An 18,386-nucleotide genomic window follows, 5' to 3' on the forward strand; every position below is an offset into this window, starting at 1 on the left:
TTCTTCATGATGCTCTCTGCGCTTTTAACGGACCTCTGAGACTATCACAGTGCAGGTGCATTTATACGGAGACTTGATTACACACAGGTGGATTGTATTTATCATCATTAGTCATTTAGGTCAACATTGGATCATTCAGAGATCCTCACTGAACTTCTGGAGAGAGTTTGCTGCACTGAAAGTAAAGGGGCTGAATAATTTTGCACGCCCAATTTTTCAGTTTTTGATTTGTTAAAAAAGTTTGAAATATCCAATAAATGTCGTTCCACTTCATGATTGTGTCCCACTCGTTGTTGATTCTTCACAAAAAAATACAGTTTTATATCTTTATGTTTGAAGCCTGAAATGTGGCAAAAGGTCGCAAAGTTCAAGGGGGCCGAATACTTTCGCAAGGCACTGTAGGTGGCATGAGGACTGCAGATATGGCCAGGGCAATAAATTGCAATGTCCGTACTGTGAGATGCCTAAAGACAGCGCTACAGGGAGACAGTACGGACAGCTGATAGTCCTTGCAGTGGCAGACCACGTGTAACAACACCTGCACAGGATCGGTACATCCGAACATCACAACTGCGGGACAGGTACAGGATGGCAACAACCACTGCCCAAGTTACACCAGGAATGCACAACCCCTCCATCAGTGCTCAGACTTTCCGCAATAGGCTGAGAAAGGCTGGACTGAGGGTTTGTAGGCCTGTTGTAAGGCAGGTCCTCACCAGACATCACCGGCAACAACGTCACCTATGGGCACAAACCCACCATCACTGGACCAGACAGGACTGGCAAAAAGTGCTCTTCACTGACGAGTCGTAGTTTTGTCTCATCAGGGTTGATGGTCGGATTCGCGTTTATCGTTGGAGGAATGAGTGTTACACGAGGCCTGTACTCTGGAGCGGGATCGATTTGGAGGTGAAGGGTCCGTCATGGTCTGGGGCGGTGTGTCACAGCATCATCGGACTGAGCTTGTTGTCATTGCAGGCAATCTCAACGCTGTGCGTTACAGGGAAGACATCCTCCTCCCTCATGTGGTACCCTTCCTGCAGGCTCATCCTGACATGATCCCCCAGCATGACAATGCCACCAGCCATACTGCTTGCTCTTGCATGATTTCCTGCAAGACAGGAATGTCAGTGTTCTGCCTTGGCCTATGAATAGCCCGGATCTCAATCCCATTGAGCACGTCTGGGACCTGTTGGATCGGACGGTGAGGGCTAGGGCCATTCCCCCCCAGAAATGTCCGGGAACTTGCAGGTGCCTTGGTGGAAGAGTGGGGTAACATCTCACAGCAAGAACTGGCAAATCTGGTGCAGTCCATGAGGAGGAGATGCACTGCAGTACTTAATGCAACTGGTGGCCACACCAGGTACTGACTGTTACTTTTAATTTTGACTCCCCTCCTTTGTTCAGGGACACATTATTCCATTTCTGTTAGTCACATGTGTGTGGAACTTGTTTAGTTTATATCTCAGTTGTTGAATCTTGTTAATATTTACACATGTTAAGTTTGCAGAAAATAAACGCAGTTGACAGTGAGAGAACATTTCTTTTTTTGCTGAGTTTGTATGGAGGACAGAAATGAGGTAGTCATTCAAACATCATGTTAAACACTATTATTGCACACAGAGTGAATCCATGCAACTTATGTGACTTGTTAAGCATATTTTTACTCCTGAACTTATTTAGGCTTGCCATAACAAAGGGGCTGACTACTTATTGACTAAAGACATTTCATTTTTTATTAATTTTGAAAAAATATTATTCACTTTGACATTATGGGGTATTTATTGTGGGTAGGCCAGTGACAAAACTCATGCTGTAACACAACAATTCAGGCTGTAACACAACAAAATGTGGAAAAAGTCAAGGGGTGTAAATACTTTCTGAATGCACTGTGTACTTCTATACATTCTTTCAACTGGTACCAGGCTATCTTCAGACGAGACTTGTAAGGCTTGTGGGCATCCTAGAACAAAACAAGTGACATGTTCATGGGAGTCTCACCTTTCCATGGCTAATACTGATTTCTCATGCTCAAACACAGGGATGGAAAGCCCGCTAGCTTAAAAATTGCAGTCTACTAGCCCGGCTGGCCTGTGCCCAAAATCCTTTGTCATTTCAAATATTGCATGTTACAGATTATGGACCAGTGCTGAGAAAACATGCAGTCTACTAGCCATGCTGGCCAGAGCCAAAAATTATTCAATTCCATCCCTGCCCAAACATGATAACAAAATCAATACTGCTAAATTCATTGTTTTTAGAATTTTCAATTCTCCTTGATGGTCTAGCTTATTTGTTTGGTGACTGTTAGTTCTCAAAGATTATATTATTACAAAATGTATAGCTCGATTACTTTTCTACATAGTTTATCTTTCCCCAAAAAACATTTAAATTGTTCTTTATTTTATTTAGACTGTTTGAACTTAGGTGGCCTGAAAAACGCTTAGGTAGCCCGCCGGCTGTCCAAGGAGTACAATGGCAGAAAAAACCCTTGTTAAAAGTAAGAACACAGTTTATAGATAAATGTTGGAATTTCAGTTGTGATTGGGGTATATTGACCAAATTATCAGGTCATTTTTGGATGTATTTTCCCTTCATGACCACGGACCCCCCCTAGAGGAGTGTTGACACTGGAACCCATTGACCTTGAACCCCCACCCCCAATATGCAACACAAAGTTAGTCCCCGTGCAATATAAAGGGAATAGTGTGCAATTTCAGAGAGAGAGAGAGATAAGTTACACTCACAGATCATGAAGATTATTATGGGGCTAGACTATGCAGGTATTATTTTAAGTCACTGATGGTGAGGTGGGCCAAGGGCACCATTCAAGGGCCCCATTCAAGTGTTCACAGAAAAGGCTAATAACCCCTTTTCATCACTTGGAGAAAGCATTCTTTATCTCCACAGTAAACTGTGCACATCCAAAGCACATCCACAATTGTATTACCCTGGAAAACTTTGGTAAACCTTTGGATACTGGTTTTGATGTAAAATAGTCCATTACATTAATACGCTTACATAAAAAATGATGCAGGGACAATACAAACCGTCTCTGTTACTCAGGACATGTAGGCCTGCATACTGCATCTTTACCACTGCCACCTTGTGGCGATCACAATGCATTGCATGTTCAATCGTGTACTTATTCAGTATATTTTTAGGTAGACAATACAAACACAAGTCATAATTGAGTTATATGAGGATTATTTCGCTATGCGAGGCATTCTCAAATAGTGTCACTTTTCACAATGACTGTTGACCAATATTCTTGTCTAAATTACGCAACACTATCTCAGTGTATCTTATTGATGCTGTTCCATTCATATACACCAGAGGGCATCAAGTACTTTTCCAAATATGAGAATGGTTGAGGTGTATCAGTCAAAACAGCATCAACTTCGCAAGTTGACTGAATGATTGTATTGATATATGTTATATCATGCCAAGCAGCAGGCATTGTGCCAAGCAAGGAGTGATGGCATTTGTGGTGGACGGTAAACTCTTTCTGAGGAGGACATGGGATTGGTACAGAGCATAAATTACGTGTTGCGTAGAGTGGGAGCACAGTGACACCTAAGGGAGGGCAATGTGGGCTTCCCCTTTGATGCTCTTTGATGCTGAGAGCCAAGGGAGAGCTGCTGCCATGGCTTTTGAACCATGGCCAAGTTGGACACGGAATTTGGATGGAGGGAGCATGGCCCAGTAGTGAGTGGGTGTGGCCAGTCTGAGTCATGTGATGTCCTAGCTTGGTAACCTTCAGGGCCTGTCTTCATAAAAGGGGGTCTCAGATTAGGAGTGCTGATCTATGATCGGATTCCCTCTGTCCATGTAATTTTAATCAATTATGATAATAAACGACAAAACATTGCCCCTGTTTCTTATAGTATTTTTTTGGTGAAGTTGAAGCTCATTTACTGCATTTCTATACAATTAAAAAAAAAAAAATACTATTTGGTGAACAGCAAAAACAACCAAAAATGAACCCTGCCATTATTGCCTTGGATGCTGTAGTTTCATTCACCACAGTCGATGTACAAACACATATAGCCATACAAATCTAATGTTATACCCCTGAAAGCTGAATAATTCGCACTGACATGTAGCATCAGCGACTCTTCAGTCCATTGTAATGATGAATTGCATAAAATCATCAACTCTTTACATAGATATCTCTTTTCTAAAATGACATAGTGTTCACATTTGTATTCCTAGGCATTACTAATCAAGCTCTGCACAAAAAGACGTCAATAGAGCACACAGAGGATCGTATGATCACATTCACATGAATTATTAGAATATTACTTATGATTCTGTATTAATATCAGTGACGTAGCGGTAAGAAAAAGGTGGGTAATGGGAAAACTATAAACTCCAGTAGGTGATCGAGATAAGACAAACAACCACCGATATAAATGACATTTGTACAACTATATTGTTTGCCATTTAATCTAGGCCTATAGGGAAGATAGGCCATGTGGAGATGTTCATAATGAAACATATCTTTATCTAATTATTTTTAAAAAAAAAATCGAACTAGTTTGATAAGATTACTACAGATTTTCTCAGTGGACCCCACATGGGGCTCCGACAGCAAGTTTGTGAACCACTATAACACAGGAGGTTGGTGGCACCTTAACTGGGGGAGGACAGGCTCTTGGTAATGGCTGGAGCAGAATCAGTGGAATGGTATCAAATACATCAAACACATGGTTTCCATATGTTTGATGCCATTGCATTGACTCCGTTCCAGCCATTATTATAAGCCGTCCTCCCCTCAGCAGCCTCCAATACTGACTGTACTAACTTCCCTCTGTCTCCTCTGCTCAATTGCATGCATTGCAGCCTGCCTCAGCCTCACCACTCACTGAGCGCCACATCACTGTCTGTCTCAGTAGCCTACTCTCTGTAAAGCAAAGTTATTATGAGAACTTAGTAGCCTATTTTTTGCTCATGTAAAAGTAGGCTCCGTTTAATGTTAGCTCCTTACTCCATTCTTCTAGCTGGCTAAGTAGGCTAGCCAGAGACCTTCAACGTTACTGCAATATAAGTCTCTGCCAGCAGCCACCTTTCCATATATATATATATTTTATCTATAACAAAGCGACTATTTACCATTTGTGCAATCATTCTCCGAGAGTAGGTTTTTGGTTGTTTGCGGGATGTCTGTAGACGCGGCAGGAATCGCAGGGTGGTTTTAAAAAGACCTTTTGTCCGGCATTTCGCAAACTCTGCCAGCAGCGTCTCTATTTGACTACTTGAGCCGACTTCGTGCCGGGGTAGGCTTGTTCGTTTCACGTCTCAGGACCTCGGTCTGTGCCGCGAGAAGGCGGGTTGGCCGTTTACGAGAGCGTGGTGAATGTGCTGGTAAAAGGGCACACCCGGAAGTCAAGTGCTGGGGATGCAGGAGAACATAACGAACAAACCACTGTTGATGATTCCACTCGTTCGCAAAAAGGCATTTGCGATTAGAATGGTCAGACCAATAATATAATAAGCGTTCTGAGCTTTGATAAACTCAAGGGGCAACATTTAGATATTGACCCATCATTTATTTTATTTATTGTGTACAAAATTGATTTATTTATTATAATATACATATATTTTTTTCAGGTGTGCTTATATGTAGTTACGTCCATGTATATGCTCTCTGTTCTAATGCAGTTTGAGTCAGTGAGTTGTGCAAAGTTTGTCTCGGGTGTCTTTTAGAATGATACTTTTATCGTAATAAACATCAGCGATATACGGTAGCCTACCAAAATTCTACATTTATGAGAAACTCTCTCGATAATAAATGTGCTCCCAACAATCTATTCTGCGGCGTCACAAAGCAAGAAGGATGCTTATGGTTTGTGTGTATTGATAAAATATAAACTGCGCCCATGTGAGGAATAATGATATCTGCCAAGGCTTCACGACTTCTGCTAAACATGTGACCATAGCGTGCCAGTTCGTGGTTTTCCGTACTGCACTTTTCAGATCTAACACTGGGAATAGTAAAAATAACACCACCATTCCATACTCCGAGAATTAGACTATCGAACATGGACATTAAGGACCAAGGCGCTCAAATGGAGGCGCTACTGCCAACGGTAAGAAGATACTCTTTCCCATTGCAATACACTGATTAGGCAGACGTTATCTTCTTTGTGGGGCACTCATCTTTAAGATCCAAATATTTGAGGGTGAAAGTAATATTTGACAAGTATCATGTTCAATGTACTACAGTGTCATATTCTAGACGATATCAAAATCAGCGATATCGAACTAATTAGATCAACCACCTGCAGTTTTTTAAATATTTTATTTTATTTTTATTTAACCTTTATTTAACTAGGCAAGTAAGTTAAGAACAAATTATTATTTACAATGACGCTAATACCTAGCATAACACATGCCATATTCTTTTCACACATCAGACAGTTTCAACCTATTCACGAATGACTTTTGTAATTTCATGTGAAATGCAATTTGATTTATTTTTGACAACGTTGAATGACGTTCCATTAAGCAGCCATTCTATTATAGGCTTCTCATAAATGTAAAATAATAACATCAGTGAAACTCGATATATTTATCTTCTCCTCAATAGGCTTTATAGACTCATGTATGGATGCTCGTTCCTGCCACGCAAAAAACTACAAATTATGACATAGTAATTCATAATTATGAGAGGAAGACATTATTGTGAGATAGTAAGTCATAATTATGAGATAGTAAGTCGTTGTTATGAGAGAGTTGGTCATAATTATGAGATATGTCAGTATAATGATATAGTAAGTAATAATTATGAGATAGTAAGTTGTTATTATGAGAGTGTAAGTCATAATTATGAGATAGTATGCCATTATTTTGAGATAACAAGTCATTCTTTTGAGATATGTAAGTCATAATATTATAGTAAGTTGTAAGTGTGTACTATGTAAGTTAGTCATATGAAAGTACTAGTAAGTAGTAAGATAGGGTGTATATGTGTGTGTGAGAGAGAGATAGAGAGAGAGTTAGTTTGTGGTGATATTGTTCTATATTAATAAGGGGTTGGAGAGTTTTGTTGACGTGAGTTGGTGCCTGTTTGAAAATCAGGGACTGGTACATCCATTTTTGGACTTTTAAATTATTATTGAAGAATTTAACTTAGAAATGCCTCATGAGCAAACAGTCTTACACCATCAGAACCCAAAATATAAACTTGTTTAACTCCATTGTTCGTAAACAATGTAATTATTCTAGAATGGATTGGGGAAAGCATCCTCCTCAATCTACACACATTACCCCACAATGACAAAGCAAACACAGTTTTTTCAACATTTTAGTAAATGTATTAAAAATAAAACCTGAAATATCACATTTCTAAAGGTATTCAGACCCTTTACTCAGTACTTTGTTGATGCACCTTTGGCAGCGATTACAACCTCAAATTTTCTTGGGTATGACGCTACAAGTTTGGCACACCTGTATTTGGGGAGTTTCTCCCATTAGTTTATGCAGATCCTCTCAAGCTCTGTCAGGTTGGATGGGGAGCATCACTGCACAGCTATTTTCAGGTCTCTCCAGAGATGTTAGATCGGGTTCAAGTCCGGGCTCTGGTTGCGCCACTCAAGGACATTCAGAGACTTGACCCGAAGCCACTCATGCGTTGTCTTGGCTGTGTGCTTCCTGTTGGACGATGAACCTTTGCCCCAGTCTGAGGTCCAGAGCGCTCTGGAGCAGGTTTTCATCAAGGATTTCTCTGTACTTTTCTCTGTTCATCTTTTCCTCGATCCTGACTAGTCTCCCAGTCACTGCCTCTGAAAAACATCCCCATAGCATGATGCTGCCACCACCATTCTTCACTGTAGGGATGGTATTGGCCAGGTGATGAGTGGTGCCTCGTTTCCTCCAGACGTGACACTTGGCATTCAGGCCAAAGATTTCAATCTTAGTTTCATCGGACCAGAGAATCTTGTTTCTCATGGTCTGAGAGTCCTTTATGTGCTTTTTATCAAACTCCAAGCGGGCTGTCATGTGCATTTTACTGATGAGTGGCTTCTGTCTGGCTACTCCACCATAAAGGCCTGATTGGTGGAGTGCTGCAGTTATGGTTGACCTGGAAGGTTCTCCCATTTTCACAGAGGAACGTTGGAGCTCTGTCAGAGTGACCATTGGCAGCCAGCTCTAGGAAGAGTCTTGGTGGTTACAAACTTCTTCCATTTAAGAATGATGGAGGCCATAATTCCTTTGACCTCATGGCTTGCTTTTTGCTTGGACATGCACTGTCAACTGTGGGACCTTATATAGACAATCAATTATCAATTTACCACAGGTGGACTCCAATCAAGTTTAGAAACATCTCAGTTATGATCAATGGAAACAGAATGCACCTGAGCTTAATTTTGAGTCTCATAGCAAATGGTCTGAATACTTATGTAGATAAGGTATTTCTGTTTTCACTTTGTCATTGTGGGGCATTGTGTGTAGATTGAGGAAACATTTGTATTTAATCCATTTTAGAATAAAACTGTAATGTAATAAAATGTGGAAAAAGAGAAGGGTTCTGAATACTTTCTGAATGTACTGTATAGGAGAGTCCTTTCGTCTATGTATTTGAAAGTGGTTAGATTTATCCTGTCCCATTCCTCAGCTGATTATCAAATAAAGTTATTATTTATCATCTCATAGATTTTATTGGGTGGCAGGAACGAGCTTCCATACTCATGTCATCTCGAATAGAATATAAAAGAGTTCTTTATTTTCTTCTAAGAGTAAATTCCTTGCACAAGGACAAATTATACCACCGGGTTCTAAAATATTAATATAAACATATTGATAATGAATACATATGTGAATCTGTAGAAAAAAAGCTGACTTTCAACAACAGGCTACCATTTTCAGTGAAGAGTGTAGCTTAGCATTGTAGGCCTGTACACATAGTTGTAATTGCTTCTCCTATGGCAGATGCCATTTAATTTTACATTTGGTAAAACCAGTGGTGACCTCATGCGCTGAGATTATACAGTATATGAACCCAGGGAAATAGATTGTACAGTATGTTTACACTGACATTCACTGAATCACAGACTCATGAGTGCAACCTATGAACTCATAAGCCTGATGCTAGGGGATCGTCTCAGGGTGCCTGCCAAGTGCCCTGCTAAAGATCAGAGAGAGCCTTCTTAATACAAATGAGATAAGTGATCAGACAAATTGTATGCGTTCCAATGGCAGCCTATTCCTTTCAGTACACTACTTTTGACCAGGGCTCATAGGGCTCCCGTCAAAAGTAGTGCACTACGGAATAGGCTGCCATTTGTAACAAATATGTTGTCCCACCTATAGAGACAACCCATTGGGCAAACCATGTCATTTCAACGTGGAAATGTGGGTAATATTTGGTTGAGACGTTGATCAATGAGATTTTAACCTTAATTCACCGACTCAAAAAGACAGACAGAAGTTTTTTGATTTCCCAGTGTGTTATCACTATGCATTCAACCATATGAAAGCTCAACCAAATTCCAATGGAAAAACAACGTCAGATTTTTGGTTTAGTTGTCATCTAAATGTGTTATCACTGTGCTTTCAACCATTTACATTGCAACAAAGTTCAAATGGGAATACAATGTCAGATATATGTATGTATGTATTTATACAACTTAATGTGTTATCACTGTGCTTATCTAATAGCACAACCAAATGACCTAGATTGCAGTTGAGATCACATTAAAAGGACATAGTGCAAGTGATCAATGCTGTACAAGATTCTGTGCAGATTATTATAACAATTGTGAATATCTCCTCAGACCTGCAACCTTTGCATCGAATCAAATCAAATTGTATTTGTCACATACACATGTTTACACATGTTTAGCAGATGTTATTGCTGGTGTAGCGAATTGGTTGTGTTTCTAGCTCCAACAGTCCAGTCATATCTAAAAAATTCACAACAATACACACAACCTAAAAGTAAAATAATGGAATTAAGGTATATATATATATATATATATCCATTATTTTACTTTTATATATAAAGTGGCATAGACTAAAATGCAATAGAATTAGAATACAGTATATACATGTGAGATGAGTAAAGCAAAAACATGTAAACATTATTAGAGTAACTAGTGTTCCATTATTTAAGTGGCCAGTGATTTCAAGTCTATGTATACGGGGCAGCAGCCTCCAAGGAACAGGGTTACGTAACTGGGTGTAAGCCGTCTAGTGATGGCTATTTAACAGTCGGACGGCCTTGAGACAGAAGCTGTTTTCAGCCTCTCGGGCCCAGCTTTGATGCACCTGTACTGACCTCACCTTCTGGATGATAGCGGGGTGAACAGGCAGTGGCTCGGGTGGTTGATGTCCTTGATGATCTTTTGGCCTTCCTGGGACATTTGGTGCTGTAGCTGTCCTGGAGGGCAGGTAGTTTGTCCCTGGTGATGCGTTGGGCAGACCGCGCCACCCTCTGGAGAGCTCCGTGGTTGCGGGCGGTGCAGGTGCAGTACCAGGCGGTGATACAGCCTGACAGGATGCTCTCAATTGAGCATCTGTAAAAGTTTGTGTGGGTTTTAGGTGCCAAGCCAATTTTCTTCAGCCTCCTGAGGTTGAAGAGGCGCTGTTGCGCCTTCTTCTCCACACTGTCTGTGTGGGTGGACCATCTCAGATTGTCAGTGATGTGTACGCCAAGGAACTTGAAGCTGTCCACCTTCTCCACTGCGGTCCCGTCCATGTGGATAGGAGCGTGCTCCCTCTGCTGTTTCCTGAAGTCCACAATCAGCTCCTTTGTTTTGTTAACATGCTATCTTGAACATGCACACTTTCCATGATTACACAAGAAAACATTTATAGTTACTGTAGGCTAACCTCAAAAATCCATGTGGCCATGGATGTGTTATTTATTTTAAGGTTGAATAAATATGGTTACTTTAGTTTGTAAGATAGGCTATTTACTGTATTTTTAAAAAATAATTTTGAATTGTGTTTGGTTGACAGCTTAACAAAATATCAACATTTAAAGGATATCTAATGCTTGGAAGGTTTCATCTTAGCCACTGGCTTAATCCTATTCTTTCACTTTTATTTTTGGTTTAGTTGGAATCCAACATATAATTAAATATCTTTTAAATGTTGTTAATTGATTGCATTGTCAAACAAACACAATCCAATATTACCTTTGTAACACATCCATGGCCACTTTTGCAATAAAGTAAATAGCCGATTAACTTGTTGACAGATAACACATTATGTTAACAAGTTAATATGTTATTCACTCTATTGCTAAATGGATATTGAATTGTGTTTGGTTGTCAATGCAACCAAATATCAACATTTGAAGGAGATATATCTTTTGTGCCATTGGTTGTCAACGCAGTTCCATCTGTGCCACTGACTTAGTCTGGCTTTAATTCCAGTTTGTCTACAAATGAATAATTGATATGTTGGATTCATGCCTCCATCTGAACCAAGAATCAAAGTAAAGAATAGGACTAAATCAAATAAACCTTTATGTAAAGTGCATTTAATGTTTGATTTGATTTAGTCTTGTTCTTTACTTTGATTGTTTGTTGAGATGGAGACGTACATCCAACATATCATTTATTCATTTGTAGGCAAACTGGAATTAAAGCCAGACTAAGTCAGTGGCACATGTCTCCATCTCAACCAAACATCTAAGTTAAAGAATATGACTAAATCAAATCAAATCAAATCAAATGAATTGCACTTTGATTTGATTTAGTCCTATTCTTTAACTTAGATTTTTGGTTGAGATGGAGACGTGAATCCAACATATTAATGACTAACATTTTAATTCAACCAAAGCTTGAAACCTTAGGCGTATACATTTATGTATTGTCTATTTTTAGTTGAACCCTGGGTTGAATTGAAATGGAAGCTGTTGATGACTTTGTAAATGCTATACTATATAGGCCTAAATAGTGTCATTGATGAAATTTGACTTATAAAGTATGGTTACAGTTATACCTACCCTTTGGAATGACTTCGAATACATTTAGGTCTTAAGACATCTCTCAATAATCACTCTCAAGATAACACATTGGTAGTAGTAAGTGAGTACGTTTACATGCACAGTAATAATTAGATATTATACTGATTTTGGCAGTAGGCAGATTACACAGTAGTCATGTAAACACATCCGGTTTTCTGCGAAATCTCAAATTATTAGGACACCTTATCGGCATTCCAGCGGTGTATTTGATCTGCGGATGTGCTAGCACCAGCCGAGCGAGCCTCCCTCTTTAGCGCACGCGAAGTGAGTTCGGAACAACTGAATCTATGTCTTATAAGTAGTTTCCCAAAAAAAGTGGTGTAGTAGAGAGTTTATTCTGATTAGCGATTTTCTGCATTTATCGGATTGCCATCAGGTAGCCTGATTTCAGATGTGTCCGTGTAAACAGGATTATTAGGGACATCAATCTTTTTGTAAAGCATGTAAGCATTTTAATCTATATATTACATTAATCTGACTATCCACAATAATCTCTTTATTGTGTGCCTGTAACCGTACACAGTGACAAATATAAACGGGCAGGGCTTGGTTGAAACCTTTGGTGGGAGAACAACTGAATAGCTGTAGATAGAGCAACACTCCATAGGAGGTGCTGCCCAGCCTATATATTTTTTTCTGATAGTGGGCATAAGGCTGAAAATCTGACTTAGTTTAAAAGGTACAAATTCAACATATTTTATACCGCGTTTGTCTATGTTGAAAATAGGTTACAATGATGACATGATCCTGTGGTTGAAATTCCACCCTCAAAACAAACGTTTTTGTTGATGACGTTTTTCAAACAGGTTTTTAAAAAAAACAACTTTTTTTACGTTCGATGACTTTTTGATGACAATATATTTTCCATGTAGATTCCACGTCACAATACGTCGACAAATTACACTAAAACAACGTTGATTCAAACAGTTTGATTCCAGTGGTTATAGACAGTCATCCATCCCTTCGAGTGCACTTTAGGCCAAGGGTGTCTGTAACCAGGAATAAAACTATATTCGACATTTGCCTGTGGACAAAGTTAACGTATCTTGCGCTGCACATAACTGTTAAAGTATTTTGGTTGGCTGCATTGGTGGGTGATGGAATGGCCATTTCTAGCTTTTTGGGGGCCCTAAGTGAGATTTGGTTGGGGATCCCCGCCACCTCACGGGTAAAACATTTTAGAGGAGTGGCGAGAAACTTTTACAGCTTTAAATATAATATCCTGCAATTCTACACATTTTGGCCTTCAGCCGTACAGAAAACCACCGAGCCGCAGACTGTTCACACCGTTAACATCCAGAAGGCGAGGTCAGTACAGGTGCATCTGTCACGACTTCCGCCGAAGTCGGCCCTTCTCCTTGTTCGGGTGGTGTTCGGCGGTCGACGTCACCGGCTTTCTAGTCACCACCGATCCATGTTTCAGTTTTGTTTTGTCTTGTCTGTATTACACACACCTGGTTTCAATTCCCATATAATGTTCCTTATTTAACCCTCTGGCATAAATGTCTGTTCTCTCCGTGATCGTTGGTGTCTTTAGTGGTTGTTGATTGTGCTAGTGTGTATGTATGTTCCTATTTGGAATTTTGCTTGACTTTTTGAGTAAACTCAGTTGTGTTGCTCAAAACCTGTGTCCTGCGCCTGACTCCGCTACATCTCTGCACCCAATCGCTGACAGCATCAAAGCTGGGACAGAGAGACTGAAAAACAGCTTCTATCTTAAGACCATCAGACTGGTAAATAGCCATCGCTAACCCGGTTACGTAACCCTACACCTTAGAGGCTTCTGCCCTGTATACATGGACTTGGAATCACTGGCCACCTTAATAATGGAACACTAGTCACTTTAATAATGTTTAAATAATGTTTACATACTGCTTTACTCATCTCGTATGTATATACTGTATTCTATTCTACTGTATTTTAGTCAATGCCACTCTGACATTGCTCAATCGAATATTTATATATTTCTTAATTCCGTTATTTTACTTTTAGATTTGTTTGTATTGTTGTAAATCTTTTTTAGATACTACTGCACTGTTGGAACACAAACATTTCTCTACACCCGCAATAACATCTGCTAAATATGTGTATGTCACCAATACAATTTGATTTTAATTTGATTTGAAATGTTGCAGTTTTAAAGCAGATTTTCTGCAATTCTACTCTTTTTTTCCCCCTATGGGACAGAGAGAAAACTTTGCAGTTTTAAAGCAGATTTCCTGCAGTTCATCACATTTTGCTATGACTTATGCCATGTTCATATGAAGTCAGGGCCCCAATTCAGCCATGATTACTACAAGGTGTAGATAGCTGGCTAGACTAACTTACCTAGCAATCTATTAAATGTTAGCTGACATGGGTTAATTAAATGACTTTCAGTGACTGACATAACAAAAGGAAGGCTGCTCATGCACTACCAAATCTCGAAATTGCGCGTTGTGTAGCCTATTCTACTATCCAAACTAACAGTAAGTTTAGACCCAGACTGACTTCATAGTGGTCTTAAGCTGCTTATGTCGCTTATGCCTCGAAATGGCACTGGATGATGGGCTTCCTAAGAGCATATCCAGCAACTGCACAGGCCGCTGATGTCAACCTCAGTTTAGCATGTCTCTGAGTGCTTCTGGAAGGAAGGATGCAATTAACATTTTTTGAACTAGTCCAGATGAAATTAAAAATAGAATTTTGATGCACTTCCGGCATCTCTGCTGCTCTAATCACTTCCGAAGAGATTTGTTTTCATTATCCATTTGCTGTTGACAGTAAAGCAGCTTTTTATATAACCCCCAAAATACAATCCTCTTCATAGACTGCATTGACTGGTGTGATGACTGACAGGAGGACGACTGGTGGACGAGGCTGTTCTGTTCTGTTCCTGTGTGTAATGCGTACCAATTTCAGTCATTTAGGTGTGGGGAAATAAAATAATGTATAACTTTCTCTAGATCAGTGACTGAAATAAAAGACTTGACTTTACCTATATTTTTTAGATGATAAAAGCAGGACTGGACAACCCTCTTAACATGCAGATGGAGGTTTAGGTCAGGATCCAACATTTGAATGCTCTTTAGGTTGTTTTGAGCCATGTGGAATGATGAGTACAGTAATCTCTGCTTACAGCACTATACTGTATTCCTGACTCTATTCTCTGTGCACAAAATGTTGATGTGCTCATTATCCAATCAGACCTCACACTTCATCAGCAATTTGATTTAGATCAGATTTACTTCCTTGCCTGTTGTTTACAGAAATGTAATTTACGTGCAGAAAATGCCCCGTGTTAAAAATCCACAACAAAAAGATGAGATATAAAGATTTAAAAGATACATACAAAGAATTCATGAAGATGACAACTTATTTTATGTGACATCCCATGAGGCACACAACGTCTAGTTTTGATTTACATTTGGTTGAGTTGTCAACTAGGGTGAATTCAACGTGAAATCAACAAAACCTTTCACCACGCCATTGGATTTAGGTTAAAAGTCAGGTGAAAAAAAGTCTAAATTCCCTTACGATAATGACTTTTTGCAAATCCAATCAGTTTTCCACATTGATTCAACGTCATCACATTGAATTGTCTTGTTGAAATGTCGTGGAAACAACATTGATTCAGCCAGTTTCTGCCCAGAAGGATATGACTTCATGTATTGCCCACATGGCTTTGCTGTATTCACTGCATTCATATATCAGACTCATATTCAGAGGCATCATCATCATAAATATTGGATATTCTTTCATTATATTCTAGTCCAGTAGTTGCTGAAAGCTATATAGTACACAGTGCCTTTGGAAAGTATTCAGGCCCCTTGATTTTTTTCCACATTTTGTTATGTTACAGCCTTATTCTAAAATGGATTAATTAGTTTTAAATTCTTTTTTTTGCAAATGTATTAAAAATAAATAACAGAAATATCTTATTTACATAAGTATTCAGATGCTTTGCTATGAAACTCGAAATTGAGCTCAGGCACATCCTGTTTCCATTAATCATCCTTTAGATGTTTCTACAACTTGATTGTCCACCAAGGTCCCACAGTTGACAGTTCATGTCCAATCATAAACCAAGCCATGAGGTCGAAGGAATTACCCGTAGAGCTCCGAGACAGGATTGTGTAGAGGCACAGTTTCGGGGAAGAGTACCAAAATATTTCTGCAGCACTGAAGGTCCCCAAGAACAAAGTGGCCTCCATCATTCTTAAATGGAAGAAGTTTGGAACCACCAAGACTCTTCCTAGAACTGTCCACCCAGCCAAACTGAGCAATTGGGGGAGAAGGACCTTGGTCAGGGAGGTGACCAAGAACCCAATGGTCACTCTGACAACTCTAGAATTCCTGTGTGGAGATGGGAGAAACTTCGAGAAGGACAACCATCTCAGCAGAACTCCACCAATCAGGCCTTTATGGTAGAGTGGCCAGACAGAAGCTACTCCTCAGTAAAAGGCACATGACAGACTGCTAGGCACATAAAGCCTCTCAGACCATTACAAACAAGATTATTTTGTCTGATGAAACCAAGATTAAACTCTTTAGCCTGAATGCCAAGCATCACATCTGGAGGAAACCTGGCTCCATCCCTACGGTGAAGTAGGGTGGTGGCAGCATCATGCTGTGGGGATGTTTTTCAGCAGCAGGGACTCTTAGACTAGTCAGGATCAAGGCAAAGATGAACGGAGGAAAGTACAGAGAGTTCCTTGATGGCAACCTGCTCCAGAGCACTCTGGACCTCAGACTGGGGAGAAGATTCACCTTCTAGCAGGACAATGACCCTAAGCACACAGCCAAGACAACGCAGGAGTGGCTTTTAAGGGACAAATCTCTGAATGTCCTTGAGTGGCCCAGCCAGAGCCCGGACTTAAACACGATCCAGCATCTCTGGAGAGGCCTGAAAATAGAAGAATGGGATAAACTCCCCAAATACAGGTGTGCCAAGCTTGTAGAGTCATATCGAAGCAGAGTTGATGCTGTAATTGCTGCCAGAAACCCGCTGGTGCAGCCATTCCTCACAATCAAATGTCGACCGCATTATCTACCAAGAGAATTCTCTTCGATTATAATCACAGCCGTATATATTCCCCCCCAAGCAGACACATCGATGGCTCTGAACGAACTTTATTTGACTCTTTGCAAACTGGAATCTCTACATCCTGAGGGTGCATTCATTGTAGCTGGGGATTTTAACAAGGCTAATCTGAAAACAAGACTCCCTCAATTGTATCAGCATATTGATTGCGCAACTAGGGCTGAAAAAACCTTGGATCATTGTTACTCTAACTTCCGCGACGCATATAAGGCCCTGCCCCACCCTCCTTTCGGAAAAGCTGACCACGACTCCATTTTGCTGATCCCTGCCTACAGACAGAAACTAAAACAAGAAGCTCCCACGCTGAGGTCTGTCCAACGCTGGTCCGACCAAGCTGATTCCACACTCCAAGACTGCTTCCATCACGTGGACTGGGATATGTTTCGTATTGCGTCAGATAACAACATTGACGAATACGCTGATTCGGTGTGCGAGTTCATTAGAACGTGCGTTGAAGATGTCGTTCCCATAGCAACGATTAAAACATTCCCTAACCAGAAACCGTGGATTGATGGCAGCATTCGCATGAAACTGAAAGCGCAAACCACTGCTTTTAATCAGGGCAAGGTGACTGGTAACATGACCGAATACAAACAGTGCAGCTATTCCCTCCGCAAGGCTATCAAACAAGCTAAGCGTCAGTATAGAGACAAAGTAGAATCTCAATTCAACGGCTCAGACACAAGAGGTATGTGGCAGGGTCTACAGTCAATCACGGACTACAAGAAGAAAACCAGCCCAGTCACGGACCAGGATGTCTTGCTCCCAGGCAGACTAAATAACTTTTTGCCCGCTTTGAGGACAATACAGTGCCACTGACACGGCCTGCAACGAAAACATGCGAACTCTCCTTCACTGCAGCCGAGGTGAGTAAAACATTTAAACGTGTTAACCCTCGCAAGGCTGCAGGCCCAGACGGCATCCCCAGCCGCGCCCTCAGAGCATGCGCAGACCAGCTGGCCGGTGTGTTCACGGACATATTCAATCAATCCCTATACCAGTCTGCTGTTCCCACATGCTTCAAGAGGGCCACCATTGTTCCTGTTCCCAAGAAAGCTAAGGTAACTGAGCTAAACGACTACCGCCCCGTAGCACTCACTTCCTTCATCATGAAGTGCTTTGAGAGACTAGTCAAGGACCATATCACCTCCACCCTACCTGACACCCTAGACCCACTCCAATTTGCTTACCGCCCAAATTGGTCCACAGACGATGCAATCTCAACCACACTGCACACTGCCCTAACCCATCTGGACAAGAGGAATACCTATGTGAGAATGCTGTTCATCGACTACAGCTCGGCATTCAACACCATAGTACCCT

The 18,386-nt window shown here is 40.5% G+C and overlaps 1 protein-coding gene across 1 annotated transcript in view; it reads left to right on the forward strand.

Annotated features, from left to right (window-relative positions):
• Positions 1 to 5,663: 5,663 nt before the first annotated feature.
• Positions 5,664 to 18,386, forward strand: part of LOC112225191 (sodium-driven chloride bicarbonate exchanger) — a 59,197-nt gene continuing 46,474 nt past the window's right edge. The window contains exon 1 of the mRNA XM_024388907.2: positions 5,664 to 6,092. Within this exon, the coding sequence (XP_024244675.1) occupies positions 6,045 to 6,092 (48 nt within the window). The 5' untranslated portion in view covers positions 5,664 to 6,044. The remainder of the gene's footprint in view (positions 6,093 to 18,386) is intronic.

The sequence above is a fragment of the Oncorhynchus tshawytscha genome, linkage group LG26 (assembly GCF_018296145.1).
Source record: "Oncorhynchus tshawytscha isolate Ot180627B linkage group LG26, Otsh_v2.0, whole genome shotgun sequence".
NCBI lineage: Eukaryota > Metazoa > Chordata > Actinopteri > Salmoniformes > Salmonidae > Oncorhynchus > Oncorhynchus tshawytscha.